The sequence below is a fragment of the Myotis nattereri genome (assembly GCF_964212035.1).
Source record: "Myotis nattereri genome assembly, chromosome: 5".
Lineage (NCBI taxonomy): Eukaryota > Metazoa > Chordata > Mammalia > Chiroptera > Vespertilionidae > Myotis > Myotis nattereri.
Window position 1 is genome coordinate 6,689,155 of NC_138080.1, and position 24,595 is coordinate 6,713,749.

A 24,595-nucleotide genomic window follows, 5' to 3' on the forward strand; every position below is an offset into this window, starting at 1 on the left:
GGGTGGGGTGTGGCCTCTGCCTGGCTGGCTGGAATTTCGCGTACCTGGCGTGCTGGGAGTGTGGAAAGTGGGGTGATTCTTGCTGGGATGGTTGTGGTCAGGGTCAGGACTAGGGTGAGATTTTTGACACCAACTGGGTGTCTTGCACTGTGATTCTGACGCTGCCACTGGAGTTAGCACAGAACCCACAAGGTTAAGAGCACAGTTTTCAACAAGACTGCTCTCACCTAGATGGCAGATGCAAGTTTGGGGATTCTCCAGGCCACCTGCCCTTCTGACGAACTGGCCACAAGTTTGGGGTTCCCGACCCTTTCCTATTAGATCCTTTGCTAGAGTGGCTCACAGAACTCAGGAAAGTGCTGTAAGTACAAACACAGTGAAGGATAAGTCAGGAACACCCAAACAAAGAGACAGCCAGGACCAGGGCCGGCAGGGTCCTGGGCACAGGGCTGCCGTGTCCACTTCATTGAGTAGGAAACGTCATGTTGCCCTCCCGACGTCCACGTATTCATCCTCTGAGCTTCGCCGTCGGAGTTTTCCTTGGGGTTTCATTATCTAGGTGTGATTGATCGAAGCACCGAATCTCGAGCCTCCCTCCTCTCTCGAGGTCAGGCGGGCAGAAGGTCTCACCCTCCCATCACAGGCTTGCTCTTCTGGTGACCAGCCCCGTCCTGAGTCATCCCACCTCTTAGCATAAGCTCTGGTGTGTTCCGAGAGGCGCATCAGTAACCGACACTCTCCTCCTTAGGATGCCAACGATTTGGAATCTGCCTCTTAAGAACCAGGGACACCAGCGAATAAAATGCAAAGGAAAATATCCGAGTGGCAAAAATGTTTGTAGCACCATTGACAGAGTTAATGTCCTTAATATAAAATGAATATATGGTTGACTCCATGGGTTTGAACAGCGTGGGTCCACATATATGCAAATTTTTAAAAATAAATAAGTGTATTATCCTTTGTTTTTTTATGACATTTTCTCTTCTCTAGCTTATTTTATTGTGAGAATACAGTATATAATACCAATAACTTACAAAATACGTGTTACTCATCTGTTTATGTTATTCGTAAGGAGGCTATTAGTATTTGAGTTTTGGGGGAGTCAAAAGATGAATGCAGATTTTCAACTGTGGGAGGGGGTGTCAGCACCCCTCACCCTTGTGTTGTTCAAGGGTGAGGAAAAGATAGATGTCCTAACATAAAAATAAACAAAGAGCATAGATATCCCATTTAAAAATAAATAGAAAACATAAGAAAAAAGTCCATATTCTGTCAAAATCACACTAAAAAAGAAAAAATGCAAATTACAACAAGTTGTAATTTTCAAGTTATCAAATTGGCAAAGTTGTTATTGGTTTCTTTATTTTATAATTACAATAATTGGTGTTGTCCAGGAGCTCAGGCACATGGAATTGTTCTATGGGTGGTGAGTACTAACATGTTTAAATAGCGTGCATGAGAAGTCTTAGCAGAGATCTCACTCTCTGAGCCCACAGCTTGGGCCCTAGAAACGTACAGGAAGGACACAGCTGTCTAAGACAGACACGTGTTCACAGAAATTCCGTACCGCGTTGCTTACAATAGCCAAACATCTGGACCAATCTGGACCGTTAAATGCTACACTTAGATTACAGGCGACCCTTGAATAACACAGAGGTGAGGGGTATGGACCCTCCTGTGCCATTGGAAATCCTTGTATAACTTTCAACTCCCCAAAAACTGAACTACATATATATATTACATACTGTATTCTTATAATAAAGTGAGCTAGAGAAAAGAAAATGTTAAGAAAATCATAAGGAAGAGAAATACATTTATAATACTGTGTGTATTTATTGAAAAAAAGTATGTATAAGTGCGACCACACAGTTCAAACGCGTGTTCAAAGGTCAACTATACTTTTTAAAGAAATTCACATCCTGTAACGGAGAGAGCAAGGCACCAGGATGCAAAATGTAAGTAGGTGCTCACGCTCAGGGGATGACCGGCTCTTGTACGACCCAGAGCAAGAGCTCCTTTCAGACTCTCAGATTCTGCTCTGAGACAGGCTGAGTCCTAGCCCCTCGTCAGCCTCCAGCTTTCCTGCTCCTTAGGAAAAAGGGAGGGGAGGAGGGATATTTAACTGCACGGCAACTGCCCAGAACCAGGCCATTTCTGTTTCTCATGTTACATTCAATCCCCAAACATCTGTGGAGACTCTCAGCCTGCCAGAAGCCGCCGCACACGGCACTGAGTTTGCTGTCAGCTACGGAGGTGCGAGGTGCGGGAGGGCAAGATATCTCAGGATGGAGCTGGCCACCGAAGGCAGGATGGGACGTTGGTCAGAGCTTACTCCGATGGCCTGGGCCAAACGCATGCTGCCCTGTGGGCCAGTTCTGGGGCTTTGGGCAAGGCCCCTCTCCTCCCTGAGCCTGTTTGCCAGCCTGTTAGCTGGCAGTCAGAGCACCTCCCACCTTGCCGTATGGGACGATTAAATACGGTCACTGCACAGAGACTTCAAACAGTGCCTGTTCAGTGAACTGCTATTCCTGAAGGACCCAAATGACCAGATTCCTTCTCTGACTTCTCCCAACCCATTTTTTCCTTGGCTTGGAAGAGACTGAATAAATGGGCCTGTTTACAAGTTCTGACAACTTGGCCTTATATGCAAATTTAAAAAATAAAGGCCACATAGCATTTCTTCAGCTAGTTTAAAAGAGGTTCTTTGGGGAAAATGCACTTGATCCTGCCTGGTGCTCTTCCTGGCAACAAGGCCACCCACCAAGGTCCGTGGGCCAGCCATCGAGTGAGGCGGGGCAGGACCCTCTAGCACACAGAGAACACCTCCTGGTGGATTTTTCATCCGCCAGAGCTGCTGTTTGGAATCAGGACAGGCTGTTTAATTTGTGAGGCTCAGTGCAAAATGAAAATGCAGTACTCTTAAGAATTAAAACTTTCAAGATGATGACCATGGAATATTCAACCCAGAGCATGGCCCTCCTGAGCGTGGGCCTGGGGGGTGCCTGGGTTGCATGGTGAGGAAGCTGGCCCTGGGCGGGGAAGATAAGCGGGCGGCCGGGTGTGCTTCCTGATCGCGGCCCTCTGAGCCCCCTGCCCAGCCCCAAGGAGCCGAGTGGTGTTTCAGGACTGCTGGGAAACGGGGCCTAGGACACCAGCAGAGAGAGGCTCAGGGACAGAAGAGAGATGGGGGACAAGTGTGTGTGGCCCACTGTTACATTTGTGATTGTGATTTGTGATGTGAACACGTTTTGATACAAAACATGTGTTTTCTTACTCTATTTCAGTAGACGTCCCCTCCAATATTGCAAAAATCATCATCGGCCCCCTCATCTTTGTCTTCCTCTTCAGTGTTGTGATTGGAAGTATTTACCTATTCCTGAGGAAGAGGTTAGTGCAGTGGGGGATGCTGAACAGTCGGCTTTCCAGAAAAATTAAGCTGATATATAGATATAGATAGATATAGATATAGATTAGATATAGATACAGCTGTATCTGAGTTTGTTATAAGTTTTGCTGATCTCAAGGATGTGTAGCTTGCAGTTTACAGATAATGGCCGTAATACAATATACAATGCGGGTTTATCGTAAATTCCCTCACCAAATGTTTTCATTGATTGTTTTTTCTGAACCTTTGTATCTATAGCCAGCCTATGGTTGCAATTGATAAACAAGTGTTCATGAATGTTGATTGATATTTTGTTTATGTTAAAGAGTAGGATAAAATTGAAATAAGACACATATGTTAACAGGAGTGACTTTCCAGAATCAGATAATAATTTTTAAATAATATTTTCTCACTATTTTGTGCCATTTACGGCATCATGGCTACAGATGACACATTTAAGTTTAATCTGCATTATTAACATTTTTTCTGTCACTTTCTTAATTTCAAGCTACAGACATGATGTCACTGAATGCAGAGTTGGGAACGGATGTGCAGTTGCTCACTATTGTATAGTATCTCTGCCATACATATAGAATCTATATTAATAAAAGGGTAATATGCTAATTAGACCAGGTCGACCGGACATCTTTGGTCGTCCAGTCCTCCTTCCAGTTCTCCTTCCGGACAAAGCCATGGTGGGAGGGTCCGAGGCAGAGGCGGTTAGGGGCAATCAGGCAGGCAGGCAGGTGAGCAATTAGGAGCCAGCGGTCCCGGATTGCGAGAGGGATATCTGACTGCCGGTTTAGGCCCACAGGGATCGGGCCTAAACCGGTAGTCAGACACCTCCTGAGGGGTCCTGGATTGGAGAGGGTGCAGGCCGGGCTGAGTCCCCCCGCCCCCCTGCATGAATTTCATGCACCGGGCCTCTAGTAATGTAAATAAATGAGGTGATGTAGATGGCCTTAAGAGCCCTGATCAGCCCTAGCCAATTTGGCTCAGTGGATAGAGCGTAGGTCTGCAGACTGAAGGGTCCCAGGTTCGATTCCAGTCAAGGGCACATGCCCAGTAAGGGGTGTGCAGGAGGTGGCCAGTCAATGATTCTCTCTCATCATTGATGTTTCTATCTCTCTCTTCTTCTCTCTTCCTCTCTGAAATCAATAAAAATATGTATTTTTTAAAAAGAGCACTGATCATAGTAAGATGTAGTATGATAATGAGGATGTGGTGAATTTTGAATATTATTACCTTTGCTTTTAATATGATTTATTTAATTGTAAGCCTGTTTTATTTGTTTGTTTAGTTAGTTGGTTAATTAGTTAATCCTCACTTGTGGATATGTTTCCCATTAATTTTTTAGAGAGAGTGCAAAGGAGGCAGTGAGAAGGGGAGAGAGAGAAACATCAATATAAGAGACACGTGGATGTGAGAGAGACACATCGATTGGCTGCCTCCTGCGTGAGCCCCAACTAGGGCTGGGCATCAAACCTGCAGCCCACGTACATGCCCTTGATCGGGAATCGAACCCATGGCCCTTCGGTGTGCAGGCCAGCACTCTAACCACTGAACAGCCCGCCAGCACTTATTGACAGTTGTTTCTTGTGACCTGGGATGAGATGGCTACAGAGCCGCACTAGTGGGTAGATGCTGCTGACAAAGGTGCTGTTTACGCTGGGGAGGCCTGTAGCCTGTAGTGACCCATGAAGTCGCGTGAGAATCTCAAACTGGGATGCCTCCCTTTTTTCTCGTCCAGGCAGTCAGACGGGCCGGTGGGACCACTGTATGCTTCTTCAAACCCTGAGTACCTCAGCGCCAGCGATGGTGAGTACCATCCTGCTCCCTGTGGGTGGCCAGAGTCCTACTGTCCGGTTTCCTTTGCCATCAGTGTCAGGTGAAAGTCAGGGGTTGACACCCCAAGGGACTGAGACAAGCCCCTGTTCACTGGAGTGAAGACCTGCCCTTGCTGCAGACACAGCACTGGGGGCCGCCTGGGCCTGTGGGCTGGGCTGGGAGGCGAGAACCTGGTGCCCAGCTGTGGGGGTGGAGCTTGGGGACTGTGCCAGAGCTTGCTCAGGGTCAGAACGAGAACGCAGTGTCTGAACCTGGTGCCCAAGCTGGGAGGTGGGAATTGGGAGCCAAAATGGGAGATTGTGGATGGGGTGAGGAGGACAAGAAGCAGGGGCATGAGGGTGGGTTGGAGGCGGTGTGAGTGCCAGGGACACACCTGCTGTTGGCTGCTGAGACTGGATGTGATGCTGGTGGAGGGAGCATAGGTCTGACACCCATACTTTCCCTGATTGTCCCAAACGCAGTGAGTGGCCGCTGTAGGCAGGCCTGGCCGTTCCTTCCCAGCGGAAGGCACCTGTTGCATGACAAGTTTCTAAACTACTTCATGCAGCAAAAGTAAAAAAGTGACTTTCAAGGCAGGAGCGCCATTGCCCAGCAGGACACGGGCGTGGGAGACGGGGCGGTGTTTTAGGTGCCCAGGTTTGTTTCCATCCTTTCCGATGAGACGTACAGACTCAGGTGACTCTCATGAAGGGAGGTGCTTATCCTCTCCCGAGTCTGCTCTCCTCGGTGTGTCGATGGCTGTCTCTCCCCGTGTCCACACATGGCCTTCCCTGAGTGTCTGCGTCCTAATCTCCTTCTTGTAAGGACACCAGTCATGTCGGACTAAGGCCCACCCTGTGACCTCACGTCACGTTGATTTTCTCTTTAAATACCTTATTTCCAAATATAGGCACATTCTGAGTCCCAGAGTTAGGGGTTCAGCCTATGAGTTTGGGGAGGGACGCAGTTAGCCCGTCACCGGGATGGCACAGGGGAAGGCAGGGACCATTGGGCTTTTCTTACCCGGCCTTCGTGCATTTGTCTGCATTCGTTTGCTGTATAACAAAGCCCCCCAAACAGTGGCTTAAACCCACCATTAGTTAGTGCACAGTTTGGTGGATCTGTTCCCAGGGCTGTGCTCGGCTGACAGTTCTGGTTCCACCCACGTGGCCGCACCTGCCTGTGGACCCGCTGACGCTCGGCGGTCCTGGGTGGGCTCACTTCCGTGTCTGGGTTTCACAGGCTGGTGGTGCCCAGCCCCTTGGCACTTTGCAGAAACAGCCTTAGATGGGAAGTGGCATCCGTGGACAGTGGGTCTCTGAATCAGACAGATGGGGTGGGATGCAGGCCCAGCTCGGCACTTCCCGGGAAAGACCCTGGGCTGGGGTGGCTTCTCTCCGAGTCTCGGCCGTGCCCTCCATGAGGGCAGGGACCCATACTTGGCTGTGTCCTATTCTTGGCTGTGTGCCTGGCAGAGGTCCTGGATCACAGAAGTCACTTAATGAACACTTGTGGGGTCGGGTGGGAGGTGGCGGGGTCCCCCGAAGACACGGTGTAGATAAGTGAGGAGCAGTGTTCCCATGTTCTGTGTATGTGCCGGACGAGTGGGAGGTGCCGCGGGAGAAGATCACCCTCCTGCGAGAGCTGGGGCAGGGCTCCTTCGGCATGGTGTACGAGGGCAACGCCAAGGACATCATCAAGGGCGAGGCGGAGACTCGAGTGGCGGTGAAGACAGTCAACGAGTCGGCCAGCATGCGGGAGCGGATCGAGTTTCTCAACGAGGCCTCCGTCATGAAAGGCTTCGCCTGCCATCACGTGGTGAGTCCCGAAGTGCCCTGGGAGCAGACAAAGGCACCTCTGTTCCTTAGAGAAGAGGTCCTGGCAGTAATGGAGAAAAAAGGCATGGATTTGAGCAAAGAGTTGTAACCCAAGAGACCCAAACTCAGGTGACAGCTACACTGCGCTCCAGAGAGAAGGAAGAAGGGCAGGATTTATAAAGGCAGAAACTGCTGGTGTAATTCTCCCCGCAAGGGCAGGGGGGAGGTCACCAGGCTGGTTAGTTGCAGATGCCATGGGGGGTGGAAACTGGCCCGTGTTGTTCCAGGATGTTTATGACCTGGCCTGGCGCTGAGTTTAGCAGCGGGTTAGCAAGTGAGGAGCAGCTCCAAGAACGGAGGCCTGAGACATGCAGAAGCGCCAATTCCCTCGGCCTCGCAGCCCTCTCAAGTGACCCTTCCAGTGATGCGCCTTCTTTTCTTTCCATCATCACTTGCCTGTGGGTTCCCTCTCCCACTCCGCTCTGCTGCTCTCCCGCCCTGTGCACAGAGCATGAGGACAGCGGGTGTGGACCCTGTCCCGCCCCAGCCCTTCTCCAGTCCCACCTCACCTGGAACCAAACTCTTTTTGCCCGAGTGCTTTCTCGAATCTTCCATCTCATCATCCTCTCAGCACCTCTTTAACCCTGAAACACACAGTGGTGCACCTTCCCGCGGCCCCGCCCCCACAGGTCGGCACACACTCTTCCTGCCTTCTGCTTCCCGTTGCCTCGGTTCTCCGTGAACCTCGCGTCCCTTCGTCTCCGCCCCACGCGCCCTCGCAGAGCTCCCGCTCTGTGCCAAGCCCCGTTCCCATGTCTGTGATGAGTCAGCTTCTGCCCTTGAGGTGCTTCCAGCCCAGCCGTGCGGGCGCTCCAACCCCACTGGGTCCCTTGTTAGGAGGCGCCGCTGTGGCACAAAGGAGAGCAGGGCGGGGGCGGGGGTTGGGAATTCGGGAGTGGGGAAGGTGTATTTGAGCAAAGACATAAAAGATACAGGGACAGCCATGTGGACATGTGAGGGCACAGAGCCTCAGGCAGAGGGAACAGCTGTGCAGAGGTCTGACTGTGGGAATGCGCCACCCACCACTGGGAGTTCTGAATTCCCCCTCCTGGTTCTCCCTCCCCAGGTGTTGACCCTGGCATTTGATCGGACAGGCTAGGGTTTACCCGGCAGCAGGATGCTGTGTGTGACCAGACAGGGAGGCCCCTGCGAGTTGCAATCTTCCCATAGACCCTCACCCGAGACCTCCCTGACCCCCCACATGCTTGCTCTGCAGGTCCGCCTCCTCGGGGTGGTGTCCAAAGGCCAGCCCACGCTGGTGGTGATGGAGCTCATGACTCACGGAGACCTGAAGAGCCACCTGCGTTCCCTGCGGCCTGACGCTGAGGTGAGCTGCCCGGGTGCCCCACAGGGCGCTCCCTCCTGGCCCTGACCCCGTGTCGCTGAGCACAGCCTCCTGTTTTGACTTTAGAATAACCCTGGCCGACCTCCCCCGACCCTGCAAGAGATGTTTCAGATGGCAGCGGAGATTGCTGACGGAATGGCATACCTGAACGCCAAGAAGTTTGTGCACCGGGACCTCGCAGCTCGAAACTGCATGGTCGCCCACGATTTTACCGTCAAAATTGGAGGTTTGTCTGCCTTTCTGCTTGGGAATGTATGGCCCAGGTCACGTTCCGTTTCAGAAGTAATTGTCTGTCATGGGTTGTTAAAGCTTTTCCAGTGCAAAGAGGCAAGGCTTGGGATGGGCCCCTGATCCCCACACTGTAATTTTTTTCCCAAAAGTTCTTTTTCTTTACTTTAAATTTTAAATTTTTTTTTATTTTTTAATTGCATTTTACATTCATATTAGTTTTGACAATCGTATACTTTACAAAGTTCCACCCTGTGATTTAATTGCATTTGTTTACTAACTCACTCACTCACTTCTTTAAATAATGTTAGTGTACCCTGTATGTGCAAGCCACTGAGCAAGTCCCCTGGCTTTCCTGCCCTCATGAGCTTGCAGTCCTCACCCACACTGTCTAGCACAGTAGCCACTGGCCGCATGTGCCCACCTGCGTTTACGTTAACTTGCATTAAGTAAAGTTAAAAATTTAGCTTGCTGGTGCCTGGGCCATTTCAGGTGTCCAGTAGCCACCTTGAGCCCAGTGGTTGCCATATTGGACGGTGTGGGTATAGACCGTGTTCATCACCACAGGCAGTCTGGACAGAGCTGTTCTAGGTGAACAATACAATAGTTCACACTCAGACAAGCTAAAGACGGTGGGGAAGGAAATGGACTTCCTCTCTGAAAAGAGGCACCATTTCAAGACTGGGAGGATTAGAAGTTGACCTGAGTGACAGCATCCCAGGGGTCGTTACAGCACATGCAAAGGCCACAAGGCCGGGCGATGGCTGAATGTGGAGGGTACAGAGCAGCAGGAGCTATGCGGTTAGGGAGAGAGACAGGAGCCAGACCCAGAAGGGTTTTGCAAGTCACGGCAAGTCACCTAGACGTTATCCTAGGCCGTCCGAGCAAAGCGGGAAGTGATGTGATTCTCTTTATGAACCAAAAAAAGACATTCCCCTTCGTTAGCAGTCAGTGGGAAGCAAGGAAGGATGTTATCCTCTTTATAATCCCTAAAGATCTTGTCCTGTATCAGCAAGGGAAGCAGGAAATGGTGAAGTGATGTCGTTCTATGTATGTAGCTTCTCTTGGTCAGTGGCTGTCAGTCAGGATGGAGGGAGGGTCCTGTAGGTGAGCGAGGGTGTCAGGCCTGGTGGGTTCTGGGACAATGGAGAGAAATAGAGAGTTAGAAAGGGGTGTGGAATAAGAGTGGGTAGGACTCCCCACTGTTTCTCATTGAGAGGAAAGGGGGTGGTCGAAAGAGGACCCAACTCTGGTTTTCTGGCGGGGCAACTGGCTGTTAGGTGGGGCCATATCCAATGGGGGGAAGTAGGTTGGCTGCAGAGAGTTAATAGTTCGATTTGGGTTACATGTGAGTCATGGGTGAGAAGGAAGTGTTTCTGAGAATGGGATTCCCAAGCTCTGGCCAGAACATCGGTTTTTTGCTCCTTTAAATGGTGGCCCTCCTCTTCCTCCACGTCCCATGAGCACCCTCAGAATCCATTCTCCTGGGATTTGGTGGCCGCAGGTGAGCCTGTCTGAGGGCTCGGCCAGGGGTGGGGCTGTGAAGATGGTGGACACCTGAGCCACAGGCTGAAGGTAAGAGTTTGTGAACTGTTTGTTGTCAGACTTTGGAATGACCAGAGACATCTACGAAACGGATTATTACCGGAAAGGTGGCAAAGGTCTGCTTCCTGTGAGGTGGATGGCACCTGAATCTTTGAAGGACGGGGTCTTTACCGCTTCTTCCGACATGTGGTGAGTTGTGCGTGGGCCGGCTGGTAGAGCGCTGGGCTTGAATTCCAGGGTGCTCCTCTAGTTTGAGTAAAAGGGGCAGTTAACACCTGCCTTCCTCCTGGTCATCAACAAAATGAAGGGAAGGTCATGTCTGAGTACCCTTGCACAGCTACTGCTACATTCCAGTGGGGACTAATTTTATAGCATTTCTGAAGGCAGCATAAATCTTTTTTTTTCATTTTTATTTACTTATGTGTTTGTTTTTCGATTACAGTTCACATTCAATATTATGTTAGTTTCAGGAATACAGTATAGTGGTTAGACATCTGTAATATTTACGAAGCAATCCCCCCATAAGTCTAGGGCATCATACATACTTATTACAGTATTATGAACTATATTCCCTGTGCTGTACTGTGACTGTTCTGTAACTATCAATTTGTACCTCTGAATTGCTTTACCTTTCCATCCAAAGCCCCCAACTCCCCCTCCCACGTTAACTCTCAGTTTGTTCTCTGTATCTAGAGTTTGTTTTTGTTTTGATTGTTAGCTTATTTTGTTTTTTAGATTTCACATGTAAGTAAATCACAATGTATTTGTCTTTCTCTGTCTGCCTTATTTCACTTGGCATAATACCCACTAAGGCCATCCATGTTGTTGCAAAGGGTAAGATTTTGTTCTTTTTAATGGCTGAGTAATATCCCGTTGCATGTATGTACCACATCTTTATCCAATTGTCTATTAATGGGCACTTTTATCTTCCTCACTTTCTTTTTTTCAATATGCTATAGTTTTTTATCGTTCAATATGCTATAGTTTTTTCAATATGCTATAGTTTCAATGTGCTATTGGTCTTTTACCTCCTTGGTTAAGTTTATTTCTAGGTACCTTTTTTGTTGCAATGGTAAATTGGATTTTTTTCTCTTTCTGAGAGTTCATTTTTCGTGTATAAAAATGCCATCAATTTCTGAATATTAATTTTGTGTCCTGATACTTTGCTGAATTAATTTATTAAATTTAGTAGTTTTTTTTGTGGAGCTTTAGGGTTTTCTGTGTACAATATTATGTCACATGCAAATAATGACAGTTTTATTTTCTTCTTTCCAATTCAGTATCTTTTATTTTTTCTTTTCTGATCGCTGTGGCTAGGACTTCCAGTACCATGATGAATAAAAGTGATGAAAGGGCATTGCTGTCTTACTCCTTATCTTAAAGAAAACTCTTCGAGTTTTTGCCCATTGTGATGTTGGCTGTAGGCGTTTCATATATGGCCTTTATTATGTTGATATATGATTCCTCTATTTCCACTTTGCTGAGAGGTTCATGAGAGATTGTTTATAAACTGGTATTGGATTTTGTCAAATTCTTTACTGTGTCTATTGATAACGATGTAATTTTTGTCCTTGATTTTGTTTATGTGATGTATCACATTTATTGATTTGCAAATATTGCAACAACCTTGCATCCCTGGAATAAATCCCACTTAGTGTATGATCTTTTTAATGTCTTGCTGGATTCTATTTGCTAATATTTCGTTGAGGATTTCAGAATCTATGTTCATCAGGGATATTGACCTGTTATTTTCTTTCTTTGTAGTATCTTTATCTGGTTGTTGAATTAGGGTAATGCTGGCCTTGTAAAAAGAGCTTGAAAGTCTTCCCTTTTTTTGAATTTTTTGAATAGTTTGAGGATGGTAGGTGTTAGTTCTTTGAATGTCTGGTAAAATTTGCCTGTGAAGTGTGGACGAGGACTTTTGTTTGCTAGGAGTTTTTTTTTTTATTGCTGCTTCAATTTCATTATTTTTAATCAGTCTATTTGGGTTTTCTGATTCTTGCTGATTGAGTTTTTGAAGACTGTATGTTTCTAGGATTTTGTCCATTTCACTCAGCTTGTCCAATTTGTTGGCATATAGTTTTTCTTAGTAATGTCTTACAATCCATTGTATTTTTGTGATGTCAGTTGTTGCTTCACCTCTTTCATTTCTGATTTTATTTATTTGGCCCTGTCTCTTTTTTCTTGATGAATCTGGCTAAACATTCCTTAATCTTGTTTATCTTTTCAAAGAACCAGCTCTTGGTTTCATTGATTTTTTGTTTTTTGTTTGTTTGTTTTTATATTATTTATTTCTGCTCTGTATTGTTTTTACCTTCTACTTACTCTGGAGTTTTCTTGTTGTTCTTTTTCTAGTTCTTTAAGCTGTACAGTTAGATTGTTTATTTGAGCTTTTTCTTGTTTCTTGAGGTTGGCCTGTAATGCTATGAACTTCCCTCTCAGGATTGCTTTCTCTGTGTACCATAGATTCAGGATTGTTGTGTGTTCGTTTTTATTTGTTTCCAGGAAATTTTTTATTTTTTCCTTGATCTCGTATTCATTGTTTAATAACATGCTGTTTGGCCTCCACATGTTTAAATGTTTTTAAGGTTTTTTATTGTAGTTAATTTCTAGTTTCATGCCATTGTGACTTGAGAAGATGCTTGATATGATTTCAATCTTCTTGAATTTGTTAAGACTCATTTTGTTTCCTAACATTTCATCTGTCTTTGAGAATGTTCCATAGGCATTTGAGAAGAATGTATATTCTGCAGCTTTGGTTTGAAATGTTCTGTAAATGTCAATTAAATCCATCTGATTCAGTGTTGTTTAAGGTCGCTGTTTTCTTGTTGCTCTTTTCTCTGGAAGATCTATCCAGTGATGTCATTGGGTGTTAACATTGTGTACTATGATTGTATGGCTGTTGATCTCTCCCTTAAAGTCCTTCAAGAGGTTTGTTTTTTTATATACTTAGGTCCTCCTATATTGTGTGCCTATTTGTTTACCAAGGTTATATCCTCTTGTTGGACCCATCCTTTTAGTATCATGTAGTGACCTTCACTGGCTCTTGTTATGGCCTTTGTTTTGAAGCCTATTTTGTCAGATATAAGCATTGCTATTCCAGCTTATTTTTTGTTTCCTTTTGCAAGGAAAATTTTTTCCACCCCTTCACTTTCATCCTGTGTGAGTCTTTGTTCTGAGGTGGGTCTCTTGTGCATAGCATACATATGGGTCATGTTTTCTTATACATTCAGCTACCCTATGCCTGTTGATGGGAGCATTTAATCCATTTATGTGTAAGGTTGTTATTGATAGGTACTTATCACCATTCTTACTATTTATGCCTATGTTCCTCTCTCTATTTCTTCTTATTCTTACAGCACTCACTTTACCATTTCTTGCAGTGCTAATTTAGTGGTAATAAACTCCTTTAGTCTTTCCCCGCGCCACCCCGCCCCCCCCCCCCCCCCCCCGTCTGGAAAGCACTTTATTTCACTTTAAATTTAAAATGACAGCCATGTTGGATAGAATAGTCTTGGTTTCAGATCTTTGTGTTTCATAAGTTTGAATGCCTACGCAATTCCCATCTGCCTGTAGTGTTTGTTTTGAGAAATCAACTGACAACCTTATTGGAACTCTCTTATAGGTAACCTGTCTCTCTCTTGTTGCCCATGAAATTCTCTCTTTGTCTTTAATGTTTGCCATTTTAATTATGATGTGCCTTGGTGTGGTTCTTTTTGAGTTCATCTTGATTGTGACTCTCTGTGTGCCCTGAACTTGTGTGACTTTTTCCTTTACCAGTTTAGGGAAGTTTTCTGTCATTATTACTTCAAACAGGTTCTCTATCCCTTGGTCACTTTCTTCTCCCTGTGATACCCCTATGATGCTGATATTGTTATGTTTCATGTTGTCCCAAAGTTCCCTTAAACTATCTTCATGCTTTTTAATTATTATTGTTACTATTTTTGCTGCTCTGATTGAGTGATTTTTTTCCTACTTTGTCTTCTAATTTTGTGATTTGGTTCTCTGCTTCTTTTAACCTACTGTTTATTCCTCTATTTAAGATATGTTATTCAGTTGGTTGTTTTTCATGGTTTCTATGAGCATTCTTAAAATCATTACTTTGTACTCTGTTTTCTGATAATTTGCTTGCCTCCATTTCATTTAGCTCTTTTTCTGGAGATTCCTCCTGTTCTTTCATTTGGAACCTGTTTCTTTGTTTTCCCATGTTTGCTGTTTCTTTGTGTTTGTTTTGATGTATTGCATAGAACTGCTATTTCTACCTGTCTTGGTGGGGTGGCCTTCTGTAGTTGTCTTGTGGGATCCAGTGGTGTAGTCTCCTTGATCTTTTGAACTGGGTGCTCTATGAATGTCCCTTGTGTGGGTTATGTTGGCCCTCCTATTGTATTTGGGTCTCGATTGCTATTTTCTCACTCATGGGAAGGCTCAACCCTCTGGCTGTCCTGTGAGGCTCAATCCCAACCATATCTGCCAACCGTTATACAGGTGCTTACAGAACAAAACAAGACAAAATAAGCCCAAACTGAAACCAACATGAAGAAAAAACAAAACAACAATCAGAACAAAAACAACAACAATAAAATAATAGAATAAGAAAAGAAAAGAAAAAGATACTAAAAGACATGAGACCAAAAAATTAGGGAAGAAACTAGAAACCAAAAAAGAGAATCTGAAGGAAAAGAAAGACAAAAGATGAAAATAAGAAAATAAATGAAGTATTAATAATAATGAAAAATAATAAATAGTAATGTAAAATGAAAAATAGAATAGGAAAAGAAAAACATGAAAAAAAGACGAAAGTAAAGAGAATGAAAAAAATAGAATGAATTTGCTCTTTGTGGAGCTTGCTGGATTTTGCTCTGATGTTGTTCGAATTGGCCACTCGGTGTGCTGATTCCAGGTCTTCTGGAGGTTCTCTGGTGCAGGCCAGTGTCAGTCACTATCCCTGCCTGGCACTCAGCAACCTGTCTGAAGCTTGTCAGGGTGGAGCCCCAAGTAGTTCTGTGGCAATGCCTCCAGAGCCCACGTCTGGGCTGTCTCGGTTGTGCCTTGAATGTCCCTGCTCTGAGATGCTCTCCCTTACCCCATGAAACTGTGTTCCGTGGAGGAATCCGGGATCTGGCCAGGGTGGTTTAAACAGACAGTGTTGGGAGTGTTGTCTGTAACGTGTAGGAGGGGTGGCGGGTACTTCCTCTCCTCTCCAGGGCTGTGCTGGCTGAACTTACTAGGGACCTCTGTCTACTTCCGAATGCATCCGAAAAGCCCAGCCCGTGCTTGTCTGTCTCCTGGACAGAAGCCCACCCAGAAGACACAGTTGCAGTACTTCAGCTTTGCCTGGCTTTCTGGCACCCCCTCACCACCACACCAAGTAGGAGGGGATTAAAAAAATTCATCCTCACTTGGCACTTTAATCTTTTCACATGTCTAGCCCCTGCTAAGTGGGGCCTCAGCCCAGCCTCCCCTCCAGGCCAAATGTCCAAGTCCGTGGCACCATCAAACTGAGCAGCATTTCCAGCCCAACGCCATTCCCCTTTGCCTTGGATCAGAGCAGCATGGGGCAGACCTAGTAGTTTTGCAGGTGAGGGGACAGGGCACCACTGGTGTGCTTAAGGTCAGCAAGACGGGTCCTCTTTCCCAATTCACACAGACCAGACCCTGTCTGGCTCTCTGCTCAAAGGTCTTCCCGAGAAAAGAGGGTCCCTCAGAATCACTGCTGGGTGTACTAATCAGACCCCTCCACTTGCCCCCAGCTCTGCTGCATGGCCCCTCCAGCATGCACAGATTGAAATTCACTTCCCAGGCTGGTGTTGAAACAAAGAAGTTGCTCTTTGCCTAGGATGGGTGTGGTCTGTCTCTCCCAGGTGGACAAAATCCCCACTGATCCCCACTACCTGATACTATGTGGGCTCTGCTTCTCTCTCTCTGTTGTTCTGGATTGAGGATCCCTGTGTCGGTCTGAGACCACACTTCCAGAGGGTGGGGGCTTTGCTGCCATACCCTCCAGCTTTCTAGCTGTGCAACTGCGCAAGTTGACTCACCCTCTCTGCATCTTCTCGTCTTTCCCCACATTCCCTGCTTTCAGTATTTCAGATCAGCTACACTTTAGCTGGCTTTTCAAGCTGCTTGCTCTCCAGTTTGGCCGCAAGTCCAGTCTAGTGTTGGGAGCAAGCAGATGGAATTTCCAGCTACTCTGCAGTTGTCTTGGAATCCTATAGTTATGATCTTAATAATTTGTCGTTTTTTTCCTGTTTTGATTGGGTGTTCTCTATTGTCTTGTCTTCCAAATTGCTGAATTGATCCTGAGCTTCATCTAATCTGCTGTGATTCCATCTAGTGTATTCTTCATTCCAGTGTATTCTTTATGTCTGACTGGTTCTTGTTTATGGTTTCCATGTCCTTTTTTATGCTTACTATCTGTTGTAGTTTTCACTGAGTTCATCTATTCTTCCCCTAAGTTCCTTGTACATCCTTATAACCAGTGTTTTCAACTCTGTATCTGGTAGGTTGTTTGCCTCCATTTTGTTTAGTTCTTTTCCTAGAGTTTTTTCATGTTCTTTCATTTGGGACATGTTTCTTTGTGTCCCCATTTTGGCTGCATTTCTGTGTTTGCTTTTAGGTATGTGGTAGATCTGCTACATCTCCTAGTCTTGAAAGGGTGGCCTTATGTGGTAGGTTACCTGTGGCACCCAGTGGTGCATTCTCTCTGATTACTTAAGCTGAGGGCTCCAGGAGTGCCCTCCTGTGATAATTGAGTCTTGATTGCTGTTGTCATGTCAGTGGGTGGGATTGACCCTCAGGCTTACTGGTTATGAGGATTGGCCACAACCACAGCGAATGAGCTTCTGTGTGGGTGATGACCTCATAGATTGGGAATTGCCTGAGTGGACTCTGATGCAAGCCACTTGTTTAGCTTATCTGGTGGGGTGTTGTGGTCTGAAGCCGGCCATTGGGTATGTTGTTTGGGGGTCTGTTAGAGGGACTCTGTTGCAGGTCTATGTTAGCCACTGCCTGTGACTGGCATGGGGTTACCTGGTAAGAACTACAAAGTGTTCTGTGGTTGGTAGCTTCCTGTTCTGGGTCTAGAGGTGCAGGGGATGGGCCATGCTGTGAACCGAGGCCTCCTGCCACCAGTTCTGAACTTTGGGCTGCTCAGCGAAAGGCACAGGGTATCCTAAGGCCTATAGCTGCCTACCAGCTGCCCATGTGGCTCAGCTGCTGCAAGATTCTCAGCGGGTAGGTGAGTCGGGTGAGGCCAAATCGCAGGGAGTTGTCAGGCTCTGGCAAGTGAAGTTCATCAGAGTCATGCAGTTTAAGATTTGGCTGAGGAAGAGGGCTCAACTCAGGGACAATGACAGCTATCCCTCCCCACCCTTGCCCTGAGGCCACACAACTTGCTTCTCCCTGTCTGTCTCTGTTGCCCACCCCGACACACAGCTCCCCAGGTGCTGTCTGTGCATGGGCCCTTTAAGAGAATGCCTGGGTTTTCCAGCAGCCTTTCATCTCACCTAGATGGATGGACTCCTTACTGATTTTCACAGCCGGATGTTTTGTGGGCTCTTCTTCCCAGGATTGACACTCCGGGCTTGGGAGTCTAGTGTAGGCCTAGGACTCCTGGCTTCTCGGGGAGACCTCTGTAGCTGAGATATCCCTCTGATTCTCAACCACCACACAGGGGTGTGGGATCAGCCTGTTCCCTATCTCTGCCCCTCCTTCCAGTCGTGACATGGCTTCTTCTTTTTATCCTTAGTTATAATCCTGTTCAGTTAGTCTACAGATCGTTCTCCAGGTTGATTGTTCTACAGTTTAGTTGTAATTTTCATATGGTCATGGGAGAAATGAGCAGAGTTTACCTACTCCTCCATCTTGATAGGAAGTGAATCTGAATTATTTAATTAACTGGCCAGCCAGTTTCTAGTAAATCAAGACAATTATGTGTGTGTGTTTTAATGGCTTCTTGTTACTCCTCTCAACTATTGTTGGCAGGTCCTTCGGTGTGGTCCTTTGGGAAATCACCAGCTTGGCAGAACAGCCTTACCAAGGCCTCTCTAATGAGCAGGTGTTGAAATTCGTTATGGATGGAGGGTATCTGGATATCCCTGACAATTGTCCAGAGAGACTGTAAGTATAGAAAGGGGTGTTCATTTAAAAGGCATTGCATTTTGCACACGTTTGTTTTGCATGTCATGTCTACATAAATGTTTATGTTTTTGTATCATATTCTACATGCATTCTTGTGTTTGTATATCATGTCTGCCTGTGTGCTTGTGTTTGCGTATCATATCTACATGTGTGCTTGTTTTTGCATCTTATGTCTACATGTGTGCTTGTGTTTACATATCATATGTTTACATGGATGAGTGCTGGTGTTTGTAATTGTATGTATACATCCATGCTTGTGTTTGTACATATATGTACATGCATGTTGGTATTTGCATATCATGTGTTCACATGCATACTTATGATTCTGTATCATATGTCTACATCTTGTGAAGGAGAGTTGTGTGTGAGCTGCATATTTTATCTTTGTATGACCCTTGTGTTTGCATATCATATCTTTGGAAGGGAAGGGAACTGGGGAGCTGGGATGGGAGACTTATGTTTAACTCTCTGTTCTTTATACACTTAAAGTTCTGTCATGAATGTAACACAATGTTATATTCAACTATATCTCAATAATACTGGAAAAAATAAGTCAGTAAGCATAAACATTAAAAAATATTTTGTTTTAAATATTTCTTATGGGACCAAATGGACAACACATACCATTAAACACTTGCAAAATTATTCAGCCCCACTAATAGTTCAATGAGTATAAAATAAAATAAAGAAAATACTCTCTTCCTTAATTAGCAAATATAAAAAGGAAGGAAGGAATGGAGAGAGGGAGAGAGAGGAAGGAAAGCAGGGTGAGTCTTAACACTCATTATTAGCAATGGCATGGCTAGATAACCATTCTTATTGCCCCATTATAAGAGCTACTCGGAGCAATTTAAAGTCTCAAAAAATTGAAATGATCTAAAAATTTATCAACAAAATGAAAATTGCCAAGTAAATTGTACATTAATATAATGTTATAGCAGTTGAAATTTCAAATGATGCTTTTAAAATGTTTTAAAGCCAGGCTGGAATGGCTCAGTGGTTGACGGTCAATCTGAGCCAGGAGGTCACGGTTTGATTACCAGTCAGGGCACATGCCCAAGTTGTAGGCTCTATCCCCAGTGGGGGTCATGCAGGAGGCAGCCGATCAATGATTCTCTCTCATCATTGATGTTTCTATCTCTCTCTCCCTTTCTCTCTGAAATTAATAAAGATATATTTTTTAAAAATGTTTTATAACTCAGTGGATAAACCTATTAATACATTAAGTGAAAAAAGCATGTGTGTATTACATTTCCAAATATGTCCTGCTAGAAAAGACAAGAGCTTATATCTGAAGGAGAGTTGTGTGTGAGCTGCATTTCCCCTATATTTTGGGGTGTTTTTTTAACTTTATAGAATGAGCATCTATTACATACAAAATCTGTTATCACTGTTTCTTAAGAGAAAAATTTGACCTGAAAATTTATGGGCAGAGGCCATTTCTTTGCTCCATCCCAATAGAATAAGACATCAACTTAAAAAATCTAGTTTGAAGAGACATATATGGAACAAAGTATGATGCAGAGTCATTTAGAGTCTCTGAGCAAAGTGTTTTGAAACATTGCCTCATGAAGATCCTTTGCTAGTCAGGCCAGTTAGCAGCCAGCTGTGGTTCCAGGACCAGGGAGATTCAGGAGACCCTAGGGCAGGAGTCTGCAGACTTTTTGTAAAGGGCCATTTCTAAGTATCTTTGCTTTGTGGTCCTTGCTTTTCTCAGTTGTAGCTCCTCAACGCTGCCACTGTAGCTGGAAGGCAGCCGTAGTGTGTGGTTGTGTGCCAATGAAAGTTTATATACAAAAACACTCAGGGAGCCAGGTCTGGTTCAGGGGTTAAAGTTTGGCAGCCTTGCCCTAGAAGAAGTGGGGAAAGGAAGAGGTGAAATGGAAATCCTAAGCCTCAGCCCCTGTCCTGTTTGTTGGCTGAGTAAACTTGTGATGCTTTCTGGCCATCCTCGAAAGAGTGACAGCTGGGCCTGCAGGACGGCCCTCTGGCTTCAGTCCACAGAGCTACAGCTGCCAGGTGTGAGGGTACAGCAAATGATCAGATGAGGAACTGTGGTCTTCAACATGTGGCAACATCAGGAGAGGCCCTTCTTTTAAAAATATATATATATTTTTTACTGATTTCAGAGAGATAGGGAGGAGAGAGAAACAGAAACATCAGCGATGAGAGAGAATCATTGATCGGCTGCCTCCTGCATGCCCCCCCCCCCGCCCCCCACTGGGGATCAAGCCAACACCCAGGCATGTGCCCTGACTGGGAATCAAACCTTGACCTCCTGGTTCATAGGTTGAGGCTCAACCACTGAGCCACGCTGGCCATGCTGGAGAGGCCCTTCTTGAAATGGTTCTGGAATAGGGCAGCCTCTTGGGCCCTCTTTTTAAAACCCCCTTTCAGCACCAATAGACTTACTTGCTTCCGCTTGATGGTTACCTGCACATGTAGCCACTGCCTGAAATGAACAGGTCATCTGTGGTGTGAGCCACTGGGGGTTGCGGGACTGCTTGGCTGGACCCCTGGACTCACCCCCAGCATCTTTCTCTGTCCCACAGCAGTGAGTTAATGAGCATGTGCTGGCATTTCAATCCCAAGATGAGGCCGACCTTCCTGGAGGTCGTTGACCTGCTTAAGGACAACCTGCACCCCAGCTTTCCGGAAGTTTCCTTCTTCTACAGCGAGGAGAACAAGGCACCTGAGAACGATGAGTTGGAGATGGAGTTTGAGGACATGGAGAGTGTACCCCTGGATCGGTCCTCACACTGTCAGAGGGAGGAGGATGGGGGATGTTCGCTGGCCCTAAAGCGGAATTACGAGGATCACATGTCCTACAGCCACATGAATGGGGGCAAGAAAAACGGACGCGTCTTGACTCTGCCACGGTCCAGTCCTTCCTAACGGCACCTGTTTGGGGAGGGAATCCCAACTTCACTCTCCTCTGGTTTGACGGTCTCCAGAAAACTCAGGATTTTCCCACAACTCTGCCAGTGTCCAGTGGAGCTAAGAGATCATTACTCTCCATTTCTGTGTATGGTACAACTTAAAACCCGTGTTTGATCGCCAGTCTGACTAGTGATCAGAGAATGTAACCGTGAACATAGAGAGAAGGGGTCCTTTCCAGCAACTGCGGGCTCAAGCCAGGGTGTGACTTCTTTTTCTAGTCAATTGAAAGAACGCACCTGTTTTTACAAAGGCTTTTTCTTTTCTTTTCTTTTTTATTTTCATTTTATTTTATTTTTGCGGACAGGGGCTGGTGTAACTTGTTTGTGGAACAAAAGTTTGAAAGAAAGAAAAAAAACATACAAACCCTATTCTAGTAGAATTCAAAGCTTTATGAAGTGGATTTTAGGAAGGTTTTTCTCATCCAGGCTGAACACTTTTCTTCCTTCACAAAAGTAGTTTCTCAAATTGACCAATAGCTGCTGCTTTTGTACTTTTGATAAGATTCTGCAGTCCAGGTGTGTGTGCATGTGTATTCAGAGTAGACACAGCTGGTGTGTGTGTGTGTGCACGTGCGTGCAAAGCACTCACGCTGAGATGAAGTTTGGGGATTGGCTCCTGAAGGTTGCACTTTTCCGTGTGTGAGCATCCTGGCTCCCCTCCGCTCTCGTCCTCACTGGGAGGCTGTGCCCGCAGGTCCTCAGGTGCCCTAGTCTAGCCTCAGGAGTCCTCTCTCCCTTAACTTTGGTGAAAAGGCTTCTCTAGGGGCAGAGGAGTGGTTTGGAGTGATAATGGGTCTTTTCAAGACCAAACAAAGCCAGGACATAACAAAGAAAAGGAAAAGGAAAAAAAACTCCCGAGATGACAAAGAGTTTTGAGAATATATTTATAACATATTTAATTTTTTAACGATCTCCAGTCAGCCTCATAAGTTATTGACTGTTTCCTTGGTTGGGGGAGGGCTGGTGTCGGTCTGCCTGTTGGGCCTGAGGAGCAAAGCACCAGGAGCCTCCTTGCGTGGTCTTCAAGGCATAAAGCCACATTCGCTGCTAACCCTTTGGGGTGCGGTGAGGCCACGCTGAGGGGTGGGCAGTTGGGTTTGATGACTGGCTAGGTTTCTGCTGGGGAAGCTGGAAGCCGCCTGGTGCTGAGCCCTGCCTTCGAACACACTTGTGGTCCTGTATCTCCTGCTTCCCTGTGTGCGCCATGCTCTTCCCTCGGGTGTGCACGTCCTCCAGCTGTCTGCAGACACGACAGGGTCAGGCCCCGAAGTGTGATGGCACACACGGACTCAGAGAACAGTAGGCGGTACGACGCGAGAGGCACTGCCAGGCCGGCCCCTCCATCCTCAGGGCATCCAGCTGTCCTCAGAACTGACCTCCAGGCGCTGCTCTGTGCTGAGAACTCGGCTGGGCCAGCTGTGGGGCCTGAGCAGAACTCCCAGCTGCCCTCGATGTTGCAGTCCCTTAAGGAAGTAGAGCCCAGGGGAGAAACCGCTAAGGACTGTCCCACTCCCCAGAACTTCCAGCCCAGGGAGAAGCCAGCTTCTTCCCTTTGGGGAGAAGAACCACAGCCGCTCAGATAAAGGACGGGGCGAACCTGTCGCTTTGGTTCATCAGAATCATCACCCGGGTCATCCCTGGGTGCATTTTCTCACAAGTTTCGCTGGCTGCCTTCTCCTCTTAAAAGTTGTGGGCTTAACAACAGATAGAGATGCAGTGGCAACTCCAAACTTCTCAGCTCCTGGTCAGAACACAGGGCGACACAAATCCCCATTGTCTGTTGCTCTCTTATCGAGACGATTTGCGAAATCAGAGCACGTGAAATATTTCTGGGAGCCTCCATGATTGGGTACAAGGCGCAAGAGTACAGAAATTCTTTACACCAAATTTTCTCTGTACATAGAAGAGGGTCTGTACGTACATTAAAAAACAAACAACACGTAGGCCTAGGTATTTAGTTCTTTTCATAGTAAATTAATAGTGGCTGTAGACTGTACTTGCAGCAATTTTCACGTTTTTCTAATTCAGAAAGGTTTTCTTACATTAGGGGGAAAATAATTTATTTTAATATATAAAATCACTGTAAAAATCACTTTCCTAAAAAAAAAAAATGGAGGGCACATACATTTTTATCAAAGAAAAGTAAACAGGTGAATGTGGGGCAGTGATTCTTTTCCAGCACAGTCTACCTCAGCACTGTCAGGATGAGGTTCAAGAATGGACATTTTCGAGGCTTCAGATTTCTGCCAGGATCCAGTCTGAATCAGGGAAAATCTGTATCGGCTGATTCCGAATGCCAGGGACCAGTCAGAAATTTGAGGGAGGGGTTTGGGATAAAGTGTGGCCTTTTGTGAGCACAGATCCTTTTTTCTAACAGGTAATCATCTTCTCTGATTTTAATTTTCCTTTTTTTTTTAAATCTCCATTGACACCATGCTTCCCAAACAGGAACCAAATGTGAGGCCATGGTTACGTATCTGATGTGCGGGGTGCCCAGACCTGAGCTGCCCACCTGCGGAGGGAGCTGTTGCCTGTCTCCCCCAGGGCAGAGCAGGCCTTGTGCCAAGCTGGCGTCCCCTTGGAGTGAGCGCCAACGTGCTCCCTGACTTATCCTTTCTGCCTGAGATGCTACTTGAGGGTGGACCCAGTCACACTCATGGGCACCTCCCATGCAAACACGCAGTGACTGCCTCCCAGGAGGTATTTGGGGAATCTCAACCCCAAACCCACCAGCATACGGAACACATTTTAGCAACAAAACCTTGCGCCCCCTGTTGTAGTTTGATTTCAAACCGATGCTGTTTGACCTTGTGGGGCTTTGCGAACCCGTGTGGATGTCTGGACGGGGCCTGTCAGGCTACTGTCATATTCACCAAGCCTTGCTGCCCTGGCAGTGCCTCTAGGCACCGCCCCTGCGGGTTCACTGTCCGCTTGCCCTGGAGAGGCAGGCAGAGTGCTGGGCGGCCCTTGCAAATGGGTTTGACAGGCTATTTAGCTGCCTCTGCCGCTGCCGTGTGAGCAGCTGTGGGGTCACAAACCTCCTTTCAAACAAGGTTGGCTCTGACAACAGAACTTTGATCCTAGAAAGTCATGGTGTCCTGGGGGTTGGAGCAACGGCTTACAAAGCAGCAACGCCAGCTTGGGTTGACACTTTGGTTTGTTTTAAAGATGTCTCCCTATTATGAAAACTTTTCAGTCACGTGGTGAATCCACATTGTTTCTTTTGGAAAGAGAACACCTATTACTCTCTCCCTGGACCGGTGACACCCAACACGTCGGGGAGCTGTCCTGGGTGCTCTCCCGTTCTTTC

At 46.3% G+C, this 24,595-nt stretch overlaps 1 protein-coding gene across 1 annotated transcript in view; it reads left to right on the forward strand.

Annotated features, from left to right (window-relative positions):
* Positions 1-23,419, forward strand: part of INSR (insulin receptor) — a 152,535-nt gene extending 129,116 nt beyond the window's left edge. Inside the window, exons 15-22 of the mRNA XM_081091947.1 lie at positions 3,288-3,387; positions 5,136-5,203; positions 6,786-7,030; positions 8,306-8,416; positions 8,501-8,660; positions 10,267-10,396; positions 18,191-18,325; positions 20,899-23,419. Of these exons, the coding sequence (XP_080948073.1) occupies positions 3,288-3,387; positions 5,136-5,203; positions 6,786-7,030; positions 8,306-8,416; positions 8,501-8,660; positions 10,267-10,396; positions 18,191-18,325; positions 20,899-21,241 (1,292 nt within the window). The 3' untranslated portion in view covers positions 21,242-23,419. The remainder of the gene's footprint in view (positions 1-3,287; positions 3,388-5,135; positions 5,204-6,785; positions 7,031-8,305; positions 8,417-8,500; positions 8,661-10,266; positions 10,397-18,190; positions 18,326-20,898) is intronic.
* Positions 23,420-24,595: the final 1,176 nt, after the last annotated feature.